We start from the raw sequence: 15,828 nt of genomic DNA, 5'->3' as shown, positions 1-15,828 counted from the left end.
TTCAACGTTTTGGTCCCCGAGCCACTTAGTTATCACTTTTGCCTTATGGCACAGTGCTCCATCGTGCTGGAAAATGCATTGTTCTTCACCAAACTGTTGTTGGATTGTTGGAAGAAGTTGCTGTTGTACCATTCTTTATTCATGGCTGTGTTTTTGGGCAAAATTGTGAGTGAGCCCACTCCCTTGGATGAGAAGCAACCCCACACATGAATGGTCTCAGGATGCTTTACTGTTGGCATGACACAGGGCTGATGGTAGCGCTCACCTTTTCTTCTCCGGACAAGCCTTTTTCCAGATGCCCCAAACAATCGGAAAGAGGCTTCATCGGAGAATATGACTTTGCCCCAGTCCTCAGCAGTCCATTCGCCATACTTTTTGCAGAAGATCAATCTGTCCCTGATGTTTTTTTTTTTTTGGAGAGAAGTGGCTTCTTTGCACTGGTGGCACTCCGATCCCGCAGCTGAATCCTCTTTAGGAGACCATCCTGGCGCTTGCTGGACTTTCTTGGACACCCTGAAGCCTTCTTAACAATGCAGTTAAGAAAGTTTTTTTCAGGATTAAGTTAATTTTCATGGCAAGGACGGACTATGCAATTCATCTGATCACTCTTCATTCTGGAGTATATGCAAATTGCTATTATAAAAACTTAAGCAGCAACTTTTCCAATTTCCAATATTTATGCAATTCTCAAAACTTTTGGCCACGACTGTACACACAAACATTTATATATGTCATTTATTTATATATAATCATATATAAATATGAATTTACATAATATATATATTTTTTCTTAAATATATCTGTCCTTGTGTGTGTGTGTGTGTGTATACACATATATATATATACATATATACACACACACACACACAAATATTATGTAAACAAACGTTTTGTATGTGATTAATCGTGATTAATCGATTTAAGTAATTGTAATTTTTTAAATATATACTTTAAAATGTAATTTATTTCTGTGATGGGGCAAAGCTGAATTTTCAAGTCATTACTCCATTTATTTGAAATATTTTTTGTAGCAATGTAAAAGTCTTTACTGTCACTTTTGATAAAATCCTTTTTTTAATTAAAAATATATTTTTTAATTTTGTAAAAAATTTTAGAAATTGTTTTTGTGTATACATTGCTCTACGGTAAACTCTGCCAACAGAAAGGTGTTTTCAGTAGGAATACAGGTAATAATATATTTAGTTTTAGTGTGTTTTTACTGTAGATACAACAGCCGAACTGCTGCTTTACAAGATTACAAGGGGGATGAATTTATTGCACGCACAAGTTCATAAAGCTAAAATTTAATCAAGTTCCCCCATCCCCCCATGAATATTACACTTGATAGAAAGCCTATCCAATAAAAAGGAGGCATATATTAAAATTTTCAATCAATTTTATTGAGCTTATCACGTTTCATGCCCCTTGGCATGGTCTCCCAGTCAATTAATTAGCTATTGGGCGCAATGAAACAATGGCGCCCTCTGGCGGATCCTTCAGGATGCTTCGCATGTCTCCTTCATCCTTGGAAAAAAAGCCTGTCACTGACATGCAAAGTTGTCATCCGTGGTCCTTTAATGCTTTTCTTTTTAAATAATGACCTCATCATAAAGTCATCATTCGCTGGACTGAATGTATAAGACCGTTAAATACTTAATGTGGAAGGCTGGAAGGAGCGTTTTTGAACTGCAGGAGGTTTGTTTGGCTCCCAGGCTGATTTTCTTGTTAATTAAAAACGATAAACATACATACATACAAACACTCAAACATACACATATATCATTCCATAATGTTGTTTGTGTTTTCTTTTTTCAGACCCTGCAAACTGAGACGAGAACCGAGTATGAATCCTATTGCAAAAAAGCAATTCATCACAGTTAAACCAGCCATTAAATTAATCAATCCTTCAGATGATTAATCAGCGCTGATGATTTAAGCCTGCGCTTCAATAATCAGGGAATCCATTTGTTAGAAGGAAGACAAAAACAGGAGTGACTGTGTACCCTAGGCATGTAGAGAAAGAGGCAAGTGGTAATGTGTGGGTGAGATCTGGAATAACAGTTTTCAGCTTTCAGTTGAAGAAAACAGAAAAGAAGCCCCTGAGAACTGGCCGTAGAAAATGAGCTCTTCGAATCAGAGTTCTTAATCACGCCTGTCTGATATATTGTCCCTACTCGACACAACTGATTTCTCAGTTTGTGCTATGGCTGGGACAACCTGGAACAGCGGAGTCCGAGATGGAGGGAAATGTCAAAGCTCGTCCTTTTCCATCTGCTTAAACGCCTCCAAGTCCTCCTGCCAATCTGCCATCAGCGAGTCCACTGATTGGCTGTCAGAGTCTCCGTCCACCGCAGGCTCCTCCCCTACGTCCACTGGGACGTAACTGCCAAGTCCCTCTGCTGGCTGTACCGGCTCTTGTTCCACGACTGGGTCGTCTGTTGTCTGTTCCTGAGTAGTGACTTGTGATTGGTCAACAGGTTCTGAAGAAGCAGGAGAAGTCTGGTCTTTCTCCTCTGTGGAGCAGTCCTCTTCTTCGGCTCCATCCGTACCTTAAAAAATAAGTCAGTTGAATGAACCTCACGGAATCTATTTAATCTACTTAGGCGTGCATCTTTGCAACATGTACGCAGCATTATAAACAAGTGGGTTTGATGCATGGAGGGAAACCCATAGAGGAAGGGGTACTTACTGCCATCCAACAGGGCGCCCGGGAGGGCTTTCCCCTTAAATATGGATTCTGCTCATCCAATAAGAAAGTAGGGAAAAGCAGTGGAAAGGGAGAACAGTTACAAACACAGAGGGAAAGAGTAATAAAGGAAGAATAATTAGAAAGGAATGAAAGTAGATGATGCACCATTCCACCTTCCTTACATATTAACATTCGCTGTCTCACCTCTGTCTCTAGCTTTATTGCTGAGCAGCACCTCCACCTCCCTGTACTCCTTTAGAGCCTCCAACAGGATGTTGCCCTCTTTGTGGAACAGGAAGAGGAGCGGTAAAGTGACATCATCAGTGTTCCGTCCATCTCCCGCCATTTGGAACAATGGGGCCGTATCACTGCTGCTGCCCTCATTGTCATCTAAACAGAAGTGACAAAAAAGACAATTAATTCTACTAACTGTATTTTGTTCTATTCTAGAAACAAAAAAAGATTAATACTAAAACTGACTTATTCTGTACAAAACTGTTGATAGTGTTAAAATTAATTACAAACTAGCTATTTCTTTATTTAATTTTTAAAAATAAATTATATTTATATAAATATAAAATAAAAATGATTTTATTTAAAAATAAAAAAGTTCAAATAAATTAAAAAGAGAATTTGATGGAAAAAATGTGAACTAAAACATAAGAAAAAATACAATAAACCTAAACTGAAATTAATAAAAAAAATAAAAATAAAAATCTAAATTACAAAAAATTCTATGGAAACTGGAAATACAAAAATAAAGCATGAAGCATAAAAGAATAAATACTTCAACAGAATATTAATAACACTAATAACACTGGTACAAAAACAATAAAAATGATAATAATTCATTTTAAGTAGTCAAAATCAAATAGGCCATTAACTAGATCAGGGCTTTAGAAACAGGAGTCCAACGGACCCCAGGGGCCCGCAAGAGGGTTTTAGGTAAAACTGCTTTAAAATAATATTCAGCATGAAAAGTGCTATACAAACAATCTGAATTTAACCGTTTCACATGTACACTAATAGTCAAATATTTTTGAACAGTAAGATTTTTTATGTTTTTTTAAATTAATCTCTTCTGCTCACCAAGCCTGCATTTATTTGATTCAAAGTACAGCAAAAACAGTAACATCTTGAAATATTTTTGCTATTTAAAATTATTTCAAAGCTGAATTTTTAGAAACATTACTCTAGTCATGATTATTCAGAATTTATTCAGAAAATATTCTTATTTGCTTCTGAAAAAAATAACCCATTTATTACTATTATGTTGAAAACAGCAAAGTATAATTTTTTCAGGTTTTTTTGATGAATAAAAAGTTCAGAAGAACAGTGTTTATCTGAAATAGAATTTTTTTCATCACTTTTGATCAATTTAAAGCAATCTTGCTAAATAAAAGTATTCCTTTCTATATTTTCTTTTTCAAAAAAATTAAATAACATGATGCTGACTCCAAACTTTTGAATGTTTTTTCTTTCAGATGAAAGCTGATCTTTGGATCATCACAAAATCCTGTTTTAAATATTGATAATAATAATAATAATAATAAAAATAAATGTTTCTTGAACAGCAAATCAGCATATTAGAATGATTTCTGAAGGATCATGTGACACTGAAGACTGAAGTAATGATGCTGAAGATGCTGTGATGAAGCTTTGATCACAGGAATAAATTACATTTTAAAATATTATTTTAAAAAGTAAAAATAATTCAGAATTTTAGTGTTTTTGCTGTACTTGGGTCAAATAAATGCAGGCTTGGTGAGCAGAAGAGACTTTAAAACTTAAAAACTATCTTACTGTTCAAAAACTTTTGACTGGTAGTATAACATTAATGGGGAAAATACACTGCCAACTTAATAAAAACTAAAAAAAATATTTTCCAGATGATATTTTAATAATTTACTTGGCACATTAGTAATAATTGGCTGGGCTTCAGTACAATAACAATATACAATATAATCATTACATTTTGGGGACACTGGCATCAAAAAGTACTGAAAACTCCTGAAATACATGACATTTACTTTGACTCCCTAAAACATATCTCACCTATGACGATGCCTCCGATGGCTCCAGCTTTCTGAATGTGCCTTGCCTTTTCTGCAAACATGCACTGGCCTCTTTGCAGCAGAGCGATGCGGCCAGCCACAATCTCACCGTTACTCAACTCAGAGCAGCCGTTATAGGGCTCCGCTACAGTTACGTACCCACGCACCTGAGGGAGAGGGAAAAAGAGAAAATACACAGTGTACAGTAGCATGACTAAAAAAAATGCATACCCTGTAGCAAGAACAAACCAAGAACAACACAGAAATAGCCAAAAAGTGAGAAAGTTCATAGTTAAAGGTCACAGTTAATCACACTCACTCCAGAACTGCTTTTGGAAAGATCCATTCCAAACTGCGCAGGGCCTGCGGTCAGAACCACTCTACCAAAAAAGGGGTGCGAAACTATCTGAACAGCTCGAGGAGGAAGCTGCTCTTTTTGCTGCTGGCTGGACAGCTCCATCATTTCCTGCATGAAACGCATGCCATCCTCTGCAGCGACTGCGCTCACTGCCTATAGTGAGGAAGAAAGGGAAATTTTGTTCAAACCTACAGATTCAAAATACAAATTCAATAGTATAATTCCTATGTTATTTATAATAATAATAAAATAATATAATATTTATTATACCAGTCTCAAGTAGCACCGGTATATTTGTAGCAATAGCCAAAAATACATCGTATGGGTCAAAATGTATATATTTGTTTTACGCTAAAATCATTAGGATGTTCCATGAAGATATTTTGTAAATATCCTACTGGAAATATATCAAAACCTAATTTTTGATTGGTAATATGCATTGCTAAGAACTTCATTTTCGGCGATTTTCTCAATGTTTTTTTTTTTTTTTGCACCCTCAGATTCCAGATTTTCAAATAGTTGTATCTCGGCCAAATACCATAAACTATACAACAATGGAAAGCTTATTTATTCAACTTTCAGATGATATATAAATCTCAATTTAAAAAATTGACCCATATGACTAATTTTGTGGTCCAGGGTCACAGATAATTTAATATAATATAATATAATATAAGATAAGATAATATAATAATTGCATTTATAACTGCTGAAAAAAAAACTTAAAATACACAATACACAATGTAAGCCAGCAGGTTTAGAGCGTTAAAAAGATGGTACCTGTGTGGCATGTTGAACGAGTTGTACTCTGCCATCCTTCAAATGGATGAGACTTACGCCCATCCGCCTCAGCAGCTCCAGATGTTCAGGGTTATTGGCCATGAAGTCTTGAGCCCTAAGAGGAGGACGTCCCATACCAGGTTCTCTGCAGAAGACAGATGGGGGAGAAAAAAAAAATCATTAAATGTCTTTTTGAAAACCTCTTGTAATTTAAAGCTGAGCAGCTGTGTTTGTTGTACAAATATTTTTAAAAATTATAAAAAAAAAAAGTGGCTGAAATTATGAATACACATACACTATATACAGTTGAAGTCAAAAGTTAACATACACCTTGCAGAATTTGCTAAATGTTAATTATTTTACCAAAATAAGAGAAATCATACAAAATGCATCTTATTTTTTATTTAGTACTGACCTGAATAAGATATTTCACATAAAATATATTTACATATAGTCCACAAGAGAAAATACTATAATAATTTATAAAAATGACCCTGTTCAAAAGTTTACATGATTCTTGATTCTTAATACTGTGTTCTTACCTGAATGATCCACAGCTGTGTTTTTTTGTTTAGTGATACTTGTTTATTCTTAACAACTAAACTGATTGCTATTTTTTAGAAAAATCCTTCAAGTCCCACAAATTCTTTGGTTTTTCTGTATTTTTGTTGCATCCGAGTCCCTCAGCCGTCCTCAGTGTGAAAAGATGGATCTCAAAATCATACAGTCATTGTTGGAAAGAGTTCAAAAATGCTGGAAAACCAAAGAATTTGTGCAACCTGAAGGATTTTTCTGAAGAACAGGCAGTTTAACTGTTCAGGATAAACAAGGGACTCATGAACAACTATCACAAAACAAAAAAAACACAGCTCTGAATCATTCAAGTCACAACACAGTATTAAGAATCAAGTGTATGTAAACTTTTGAATGGGTCATTTTTATAAAGTCAACTATTATTGTCTCTTGTGGATTATATGTAAATATATTTTATGTGAAATATCTTATTCAGGTCAGTACTAAATAAAAAATAACATTTTGTATGATCCCTCTTATTTTGGTGAAAACATTTTGCAGATTCTGCAAGGTGTATGTAAACTTTTGACTTCAACTGTATATATGATATAATTATGTAAAATGCTATTTAAAGATAGATCAGCTGGTTATATCACTTTCTCACCGATGAGTGATGGGGCGCGGACAACTCTTATCCACAGCGCTCCTTATTGGCTCGCGGAGATTGCGTGGGAAGGCGGGATCAGGAAAGAGTAGGCGGGTGTTAGGGCAAGTCCACTCAAAATTTGAGTCATCAAGCTCTTCTACAGCCTGAGGTGACAGAAAAATAGTATATTAACATTTGATCCGCTACAAGTATGCAAACAGTAAAAATGCTTAAGTAAAAGTGCAGTACCACATTGTTGACCACAGGGGGCGGCTGTGAGTTTGAAGCAGTGGAGAGGGAAAGAGGCAGCAGATGAGCTTCTGTGGTAAAGACGTAGTCCTCCACATTAAAAGGCAAATCCTCCTCCTCAGCAAACAGCAGGAACAGGTACTTAAACATCTCCGCCAGGAAAAACGAGTCCATGCTGAAACAGGTGGGTGGTAATGAAGAGAAATAAAAATGCCATGAGACAGCCTGTCGCCCACTCTTTACTCATAAATGCTCACTTTACAAAATCCGCTCAAACTATTTGTACAAAAATATTTCATAGAAACCAACATCCTCTTTACACATGCTCTTACCGGTCCTCATGACTCCCCGTCCTTACATCCTTCATAGCAGCGAAGCCACAGGGAACCCGAGCAAACCGGTTCAGGTTCTCTAGTATGGTGCGGCCCACCTCCAGGTAATATGGATCTCGGGTAGCCTTTGGAGAAAATTAATTATTTGTATTGTCTCAACAGTTTACTATAGAAGCCTGTTTCCGCCCACGGAATGAAAAATAAAAAAGGTAATTGCGACTTATCTCACAATTCTGAAATTGCGTGATATAAACTGGCAATTGCCAGTTATAAAGTCAGTATTGCAAGATATAAACTCGCAATTGTGACTTTTTCTCAGGATCGCAAGTTTATATCTCGCAATTAACTTTTTTTTCTCAGGATCGCGAGTTTATATCTCGCAATTAACTTTTTTTCTCAAAATTGCGCGTTTATATCTCGCAACTGTACGTTTTTTACAAGTTATAAAGTCAGAATTGCGAGTTTATATCTTGAAATAGTTACTTTTTTCTTAGAATTCTGACTTTATAACAATTGCGAGTTATTAAGCCAGACTTGTGGGATAAAAACTGTGTTTGTATCTCGCAATTCTGACTTCTTTTCTCCTAATTTCCTTAATATTTCTCCTAAAACACGTAATAAATCACAACTCAGATTTTTTTTCAGATCTGAGTGATATAAACTCGAAATTGTGAGTAATAAAGTCACAATTGCAAGATATAAACTCCAAATTGCGAGTTATAAAATCAGAATTGCAAAGTTTATAACTCACAATTGCGAGATAAATCATAATTGTCAGATGTAAACTTGCAATTCTGAGAAATTGGACTTTATAGCTCACAATTTTGAGTTTATATCTTACAATTCTAACTTTATTTCTCGCAATTGTGAGTTCATATCACGCAGTTCTGAGAAAAAAAAAAATCAGAATTGTGACTTTATATCTTGCAATTCCGACATTATACCTCACAATTCAGAGAAAAAAGTCAGAATTGTGACTTTATATCTTGCAATTCTGACTTTATAACTCGCAATTTGGAGTTTGTATCTTGCAATTGTGACTTTATTACTCACAATTTCGAGTTTATATCTCACAATTCCGAGAAAAAAAATCAGAATTGCGAGTTTGTATCGTGCAATTCTGAGAAAAAAATGTCAGAATTGTGAGATAAAAAGTTGCAATTACCTTTTTTTTTTTAAAGGGCTTCCATAGTTAACTACATTAAAGTACAAGGTCGAACGCATTACTGCAGAAGCAATGCAGCATGAGTATTAAGATTCAGCTGAGAACTCAGTGACACCTCTGTACCTTATAGAGGAAGTAGGTGCTTTCTGCAAACTCTGGCCGGAGGGGGTGCTGAGCCCAGTGAACCCTGAAATCAGTGGTGAAGGCCTGGCGAGACAGTACGTGAGGGGGTGGGCCCAAGTCAAAAAGAGTTTGCAAACCACAGACAGTGATGAAATCAAAAAAGACAGACAGCAGAAAAGAGGATGTACCTCAGGGAGGAAGTTGTGCTTCTTGGTGACCTGATAAAGCATTTCATGCGTCTCTATAGCTGGGCGGATATCTCCCTTTAACACCTGCAATGAGCAGACAAGTGCAGAGCTCCTACATTTGGATTTTTTAATGACTGAATGTAACCAAGATAACACTGATTACTCACCTGTAATCCAGGGAAAAAGGCAAGCAAGGAGTCCATCCAGGTGCGAGCTGGCAGCAGGGGTTTGTGGATGTGGACGTCCAGGAGCAGAGGAGGTTGGCTGATGTACTTCATAATGGATGCATAGTGCTGAAATACATGCCAGACAATCACAATCATTACGATATATTTGATGAAATCCAAAGCCTTTTTGGCCCTGCATAGTCAGCAATGCAACTGAGACATTCAAGGCCCAGAAAGGTAGTAAGGACATTGAACCACTGATGTCACATGGACTATTTCAACAATGTCATTACTACCTTTCTGGGCTTTGAACGTGGTAGTTAGGTTTCCGTCAGAAAAGGTCAGAAAGCTCTCGGGTTTTATAAAAAATGTCTTTTGTGCAGATAAACAAAATCTTACGGGTTTGGAATGACATGAGGGTGAGTAATTTTGAGTTTTCATTTTTGGGTGAACTATTCCTTTAAATAATAAATAATTGTAAGGAAACATACTCACAGTGTTAAAGCGCTGCAGAAATTGATCATCTCCAAGTAATATATAAGCCTTCATTAAGTACTCATAATAGGAATCTATGCCTGCCCCAACTCCGCTGTCTGTTATGGGAAAAATACAAATGACAAAAACACAAAATGATTCAGACTTGAGTTTTCCCTCATTTATCCGTATATAACCACATTTGTTTCATGTTTCGACTAGCTTGTTGGGTATGATTCAGCCTCACCCCTGCGGACCCATTCTCCTGAGTGGATATTGATGGTTGTTCCCACTAGATTACTGTTCCTCTGTCTCTTTTCCCAAAGGAAGTCAAGAGCTCTTCTTGCATGAGCCTGTAAACAATACCACAGAACACCAACACCTAAATATTGGCCTACTTCAATAGATTTAGTCATCGTAAGTCTCTTTCACCACACACAATGAGAACATTCCTAACCTCATAATACTTTTCATAGTGCACAACAACTCATGCTAATGTTGTCTTTGTCTTACAGACAGCACAGTTATGTCATATGAGATCTGCGCTATAATTCTGTAGACAGAACGTGTACAAACACTCCAAGAATCAACACTTCAGGCTGAAATGACGTCAGCGCTTCATTGTTAGTTTGTTACAAAACAATCTTAACAGTATTTCTACTAGCTTGGTGAGTTTAAGGGCTCTAGTCAACATGAATTATACAAAACACATACAAAGTTTTCAAACATTTCTCTAGAGGTTACAGTTGCAATCGAAATTATTCAACCTCGACCAGCAAGACATTTTGCTGCAGAGAACTAAATTTTGTGAAAACAATTCAACATAGGCATCTGTAGACTATTAGAGAAAGTCTATTAATACACATTTGAGTAATTCTGAGAATGTAAGTTGATGTAAAAAAATCTAATTGTCTCTAAATTTGATGCAGAATCTTTTATTTTTTAAAACCACCAATAAACTCTGCTTGGAAGTGTTAAGAAGCTTCTGTCACCTCTCTACTACAATCATGGCCCATTCCTCACCTTAAAAAGTCAACGAAATATTTTCAATGAGAGTTAAATCTGGAGACTGAACAGGCCACTCAAGAACATTCTATAACTGATCCCTGAACCAAGCATAAGCAAATTTGGATGTTTACTTTGGGATGGCTGCACCCAAGGCATCACAATTCTTGCCAAAATGGCCTGATACTTCAAAGAACCCATGCCCTACATATAGTCATAATTTCCTTTTCCTGCAACAATAAGACACCCCTGTAACAAGACTGGTCCACCTCAGTGTTTGACTATGGACATGGTGTTCTTCTGCTTATAAACTTTTTCTTTTTTGCACTAGACATACCACTTATCCACAGATCCAAAAAGTTTCAGTTTGGTCACATCACTCCATAAAACATTCTTCCAGAACTTCACAGGTCTACCTAAATAAATTTCAGCATATTCAAGTCAGCATTTTATGTTCTTCTTGGTCAAGAGTGTATTCGCCAAGATGCCCCAACATGAAAGCCATGCTTGTCTTGTGTTCATCTTATACTCTGCATTGAAATGTTTTTCCACTTTTCATTGTGTCATCTTGAAAGTCTTTGGCTATACATTGCAGGTTTTTCTTCAGTTGTTCTGATCAAACATTTTATGATATTGTGCTTTTTCTTCAACACCCTCAAAGGTTTTCTGGTACAACATATTTTAAGCTAAGGAATAAGGCTGCCAGTTGTGTCTTTAGAAACTTTTAATGTCTTAGAAATCTTTATATAGCCTTGTGTTTTTCTTCCTCACCATATAAATAAGTGACTAAAAACAGCAATGTTGATAGGGGTTGAATAATTATGACACAGCTCTGTTATTAAAAAATCCTAGAACTCAAAAATATTACATTATGTATTGACATTATCACTTTTAATATGCCAGCAATCTGTTATAGATGCAATTTTTATCAAGTCTTCAGAAAAGCTTGTATTTGTAAAGTACTGCAGTTTATGGTGGGTTGAATAATTCCGACTGCAACTGTAAATAAGTACTATAAAAATAAATATTTATCTGAAGGTTATATAAGTACATTTCATACATACATTTGTTCACTTTTCCAACATTAAGCTATTTTTACCTCAAATGTGGGGTCCCCAGTAAAGCGGCTCAAGGCTGCAAATTCTAGAATGATTGTCCCGGCACAAGCAGTACAGGTGTCCGTTTCGGTGCCTGTACGGGTCTCGGGTCCACGAACTCCATAACGCAGGTTCACCTGTAAATGCAGGATCAAAAATTGTTTGTATCAAAAAATACAGTAACACTGTAAAATATTATTACAATTTAATGTGATGGCCATTACTTCAGTCTTCAGTCTCACATGATCTTTCAGATATTCTAATAAGATGATTTGGCGCTCAAGTAACATTTCTTTTTAATGTTGAAAACAATAGGTTCTGTGAATGTTCTGTGAGTATACAGTGAAACTCTAAGTCTATATAATAAACGAACAGCAAAAGGGTAAGGGGCGGTCATGATGATGAGATTGTGCAGCCACTGTGGGCAGTGTTCATTTCCCCAAGGCAGACTTCAACAAACACTGACATGATCAGAACAGTCTATTTAAAAGAGATTCAAAATTGAGATAATTAAAGGGGACATAATGAAAATCTGACTTTTTTCTGTGCTATAAACAGGTCTCGGTGCATTTACCAACCCAGAAAATGTGAAAAAGGACAACCATGTAACTTTATTTTGGTAAGCCTTTCTCTGCAAGCATGTGAAAAACAAGCCGCTCAGATTTTGCTCCCCCAAGTGATGTGGTAAGGGGATCTTATTATAACATTACCACACCTTAATCTGCAGGTTTTCACCCACAGCACCGCCATTTTGTTTTAGCAAACGACAGCGGTGTACCAGTTCTAACGCCATGGCAAAAGTTTGCGCAAAGCATGCTAACACTATTTAGAGTCCCAGCCTCAGAGGAGACAGGAGAGAAGTGGATTTACTGATGTATATTACACTGCTGCCACACAGATCTAATACAAATGTGATTTCTTTCCTAGCTGTTCAAAAACATAACTGTTTTTGTAACTTGTGTTTTTAACATAAACTTGTGTGGATTTGACAGTTGAAGCGCAATAAGACAAAGAATATTAAGAGAATAGTTTAGTACTCACATGCCGTGTGACAGTCGCTTTGTGTGTGTGTGCTTCGGATGTGTGCGCTTAAAAAACTGTGTATCAGACGTTTAAACTGATATGGCTTTAAAACGCATTATTTCAAGGCGACAGATGTGATAATCGAAACCAAACTGATGATTTTTGGCAGAGTATCTGAGGTATTAACTGTAAAGGCACAGCCCTTTTCTGGAAAAATCAGCAGCTCATTTGCATTTAAAGAGCCATGCACGAGTGTTTCTGCTTCCACTTAAAATAGACATTTTTAAACGGATATAATAAATGATCTGTGAGGTATTTTGAGATGAAACTTCACAGACACATTCTGGGGACAACTCAGGCTTATATTACATCTTATAAGGGCATAATAGATCACCTTTAATGCTCTAAATGAAGAGGCCATTTCATGTCCAAAAAGACATGCAAAGTCACATATTTTTATTCCAGTGATGACATTTTGATTATTCATATTGTATATGCAATGCATGTACATGTGTGCATTTACTCACCCTAGGGTAAGGTAGGCCACTGCTGGTGTTAAATGCAGGCAGCAGTCTGAGTCCAAGATCTTTGGCCATGTGCAGCAGCTCATCCTGGTACCATAGCATTCGGCCACTTTCTTTCAACATGACAGCCATAGAATGGCCTCCCAGCAGTCCACTATGGAGAACAGTAAAGTTTTACACAACCAAAACAGTTTGAAAATTTTGTTTTTTACTCTGTCAGCCCATTTTGATTATCTGACAGCGATGTCTACTCACCCCAGCACCCGGATGTTGGTTTCAAATACGGACACCACGATGTCATTATCCAACCGTACATCCGCCACCACTCTCCTCACCGCCTCCTCGAACTCCACCGTCTTATTCAACAGCTGTAAGATGTCAGAACAAGTCATGAGCAAACAACCTTGGGTTTAACTGTACATATGAGTGTTTGTATTAGGTTTCAAGTTTTGTTTGAGATGTTACTCACTGCAAGCGTGTCAAGAGTGTCGATGAGGGTGAGAGAGAACCTGAAGGAACAGGACAAGATGTTTTCATCAACATGTCGTTTCTTTAAAAAGAAAACGATGAAAAGAAATTTCACATCGCCATCTTTATTTTCTCTCGAACAGACTTACTTCCCCAGGGCATCATCTACATCCCCTCGACTGGGCTCAAGTCCACGTACTCTCCCACGGCAAGTCAAAGGCATCAGCTCATCTGCGGGGTAGGCATGGTCCTGTCAAAATGAGAAGAACAGAGATGAAATGTGATTAAATCAAGCAGAATTTAATTATAATGCTGTTGTCTCAAACATTGATCATTAATCTGCACCACCCTCCTGTGCGTGTTTTTTTTTTTTTTTTTGAGAAACGGCAGGTTACCGCATTTCAGTTTCACACATGTTATGTTTCACTTCTGGGCATAATAGAGGCTTCTGGGAAGTCAGGAACATTTATTTGTAAACTAGTCACATTAACAGGATAATTTAAAATTCTGGCTTCACTTACTCACATTCATGTTGTTCCAAATGTTTCTGACTTTATTTCTTCTAGATATTTTTAATAATGTGCAATTAATCGCATCTAAAATAAAAGTTTTTCTGTACATAACACGTATATGTGCACTGTGTATATTTATTATGTATATATGTACAGTATATATAAATACACACACATGCATATATATATATATTTAAGAAAATTTTTATGTTTATATATTAAATATATTTATATATAATATAAATTATATATACACATGTAAATACATTCAAATATTTTCAAAATATATACTGTATGTGTGTGTCTTTATATGCACACATAATAAATATACACAGTATATTTATTATATAAACAAAAACTTATTACAGATGTGATAAATCGCGATTAATCATTGCCCAGCACTATAAAAAGTGTTTGTACATATGATGAAAGTCAGTGGGGTCCAAAACAACACTTGACTGACCTTCACTGTATGGACCAAAAAATAAACAAATAAATAAATAGATATTTTGTGTGCTTCATAGAAAGAAATGCAGCAACACCTATTTTACATCTGCCAAGTGTATTTATAGTAACATCACTATGTTCTTACTAACAACAATAAACTATGCATAATTACATGCAAATTAAAAAAAACCTCACCTATAAACCTATACCTCACATAATCACATAATTGTTGTTACTCAGAAAGTATTGTAAGTTTTTTATATTTTTTGAAAGATATGAATAATTTCATTCAGCAAGAACGCATTAAACTGATCAAAACTTACAGTAAAAACATTTATAATGTTACAAAAGATTTCTATTTCAAATAAATGATATTCTATTCATCAGAAAATTCATCTTCAGAAAAAAATGTATCACAGTTTTGACAAAAATATCAAACAGTACAACTGTTTTCAACATAAAATTTTTTTTTCCATCACAGAAATAAAATACATTTTAAAATATATTAAAATAGAAACCATTTATGTTAATTGTTAACAATATTGTACTGTATTTTTGCTTAAATTAGAGCAACTGGAACGGTGGCATTAGAACTTCCTTGTACCCAACTGTTAACAAGGAAAGTTAAGTAGTGTACTGTGTACATACCATGTAGTTTTGATAAGCGTGGTCAAACATTTCCAGCACTTGGTTCCTGAGAAGCAAAAGCATTTCTTAATTAAAAAATACATTTTCTTACAGCAAGCAATAATCTTATGTGTCCTCACATAGACTCATACCTCAGTTTGTTCTTCTCATCTCTACTCATGGCCTCCGACAACCTGATGGAGGTTCCCATAAAAAACAGCAGCAAAAAAGCAGGCAACATTGTTGCAGAATAAAGCATCCACATGGATCAAATCCACTGGTTTCACAATGGACTTCACGTAGATGAAGACACCTCAGGTAGGTGTCTGAGTCAACTCTTTCTATTTCAGATGTGTTTATATAGCACCAAGTTAGAGTTCATCCACC

General features: G+C 35.9%; 1 protein-coding gene across 2 annotated transcripts in view; it reads right to left on the bottom strand.

The window, feature by feature from the left end:
• Nucleotides 1-1,378: 1,378 nt before the first annotated feature.
• The window catches only part of edem3 (ER degradation enhancer, mannosidase alpha-like 3), a 15,390-nt gene continuing 940 nt past the window's right edge, over nt 1,379-15,828 (bottom strand). Inside the window, exons 1-21 of one of the 2 annotated variants that reach the window (XM_073818705.1) lie at nt 15,594-15,828; nt 15,463-15,508; nt 14,005-14,105; nt 13,857-13,896; nt 13,643-13,755; nt 13,391-13,541; nt 11,843-11,977; nt 9,986-10,091; nt 9,760-9,857; nt 9,265-9,390; nt 9,098-9,181; nt 8,910-8,993; nt 7,622-7,746; nt 7,290-7,464; nt 7,059-7,204; nt 5,882-6,026; nt 5,063-5,254; nt 4,745-4,910; nt 2,894-3,079; nt 2,690-2,737; nt 1,379-2,549 (exon numbers count right to left, since the gene is read on the bottom strand). The exon at nt 15,594-15,828 is cut by the window's right edge and continues 940 nt beyond it. In XM_073818705.1, coding sequence (XP_073674806.1) covers nt 2,251-2,549; nt 2,690-2,737; nt 2,894-3,079; nt 4,745-4,910; nt 5,063-5,254; nt 5,882-6,026; nt 7,059-7,204; nt 7,290-7,464; nt 7,622-7,746; nt 8,910-8,993; nt 9,098-9,181; nt 9,265-9,390; nt 9,760-9,857; nt 9,986-10,091; nt 11,843-11,977; nt 13,391-13,541; nt 13,643-13,755; nt 13,857-13,896; nt 14,005-14,105; nt 15,463-15,508; nt 15,594-15,706 — 2,679 coding nt within the window. In that variant the 5' untranslated portion in view covers nt 15,707-15,828 and the 3' untranslated portion in view covers nt 1,379-2,250. The remainder of the gene's footprint in view (nt 2,550-2,689; nt 2,738-2,893; nt 3,080-4,744; nt 4,911-5,062; nt 5,255-5,881; nt 6,027-7,058; nt 7,205-7,289; nt 7,465-7,621; nt 7,747-8,909; nt 8,994-9,097; nt 9,182-9,264; nt 9,391-9,759; nt 9,858-9,985; nt 10,092-11,842; nt 11,978-13,390; nt 13,542-13,642; nt 13,756-13,856; nt 13,897-14,004; nt 14,106-15,462; nt 15,509-15,593) is intronic. The other variant, XM_073818706.1, reaches the window with a different exon arrangement.

Source organism: Garra rufa, chromosome 15 (assembly GCF_049309525.1).
Source record: "Garra rufa chromosome 15, GarRuf1.0, whole genome shotgun sequence".
NCBI classification, from domain to species: Eukaryota; Metazoa; Chordata; class Actinopteri; order Cypriniformes; family Cyprinidae; genus Garra; species Garra rufa.
The sequence above is the reverse complement of the archived record's forward strand: the minus strand, read 5'-3'. Positions and strand labels throughout refer to the sequence as shown.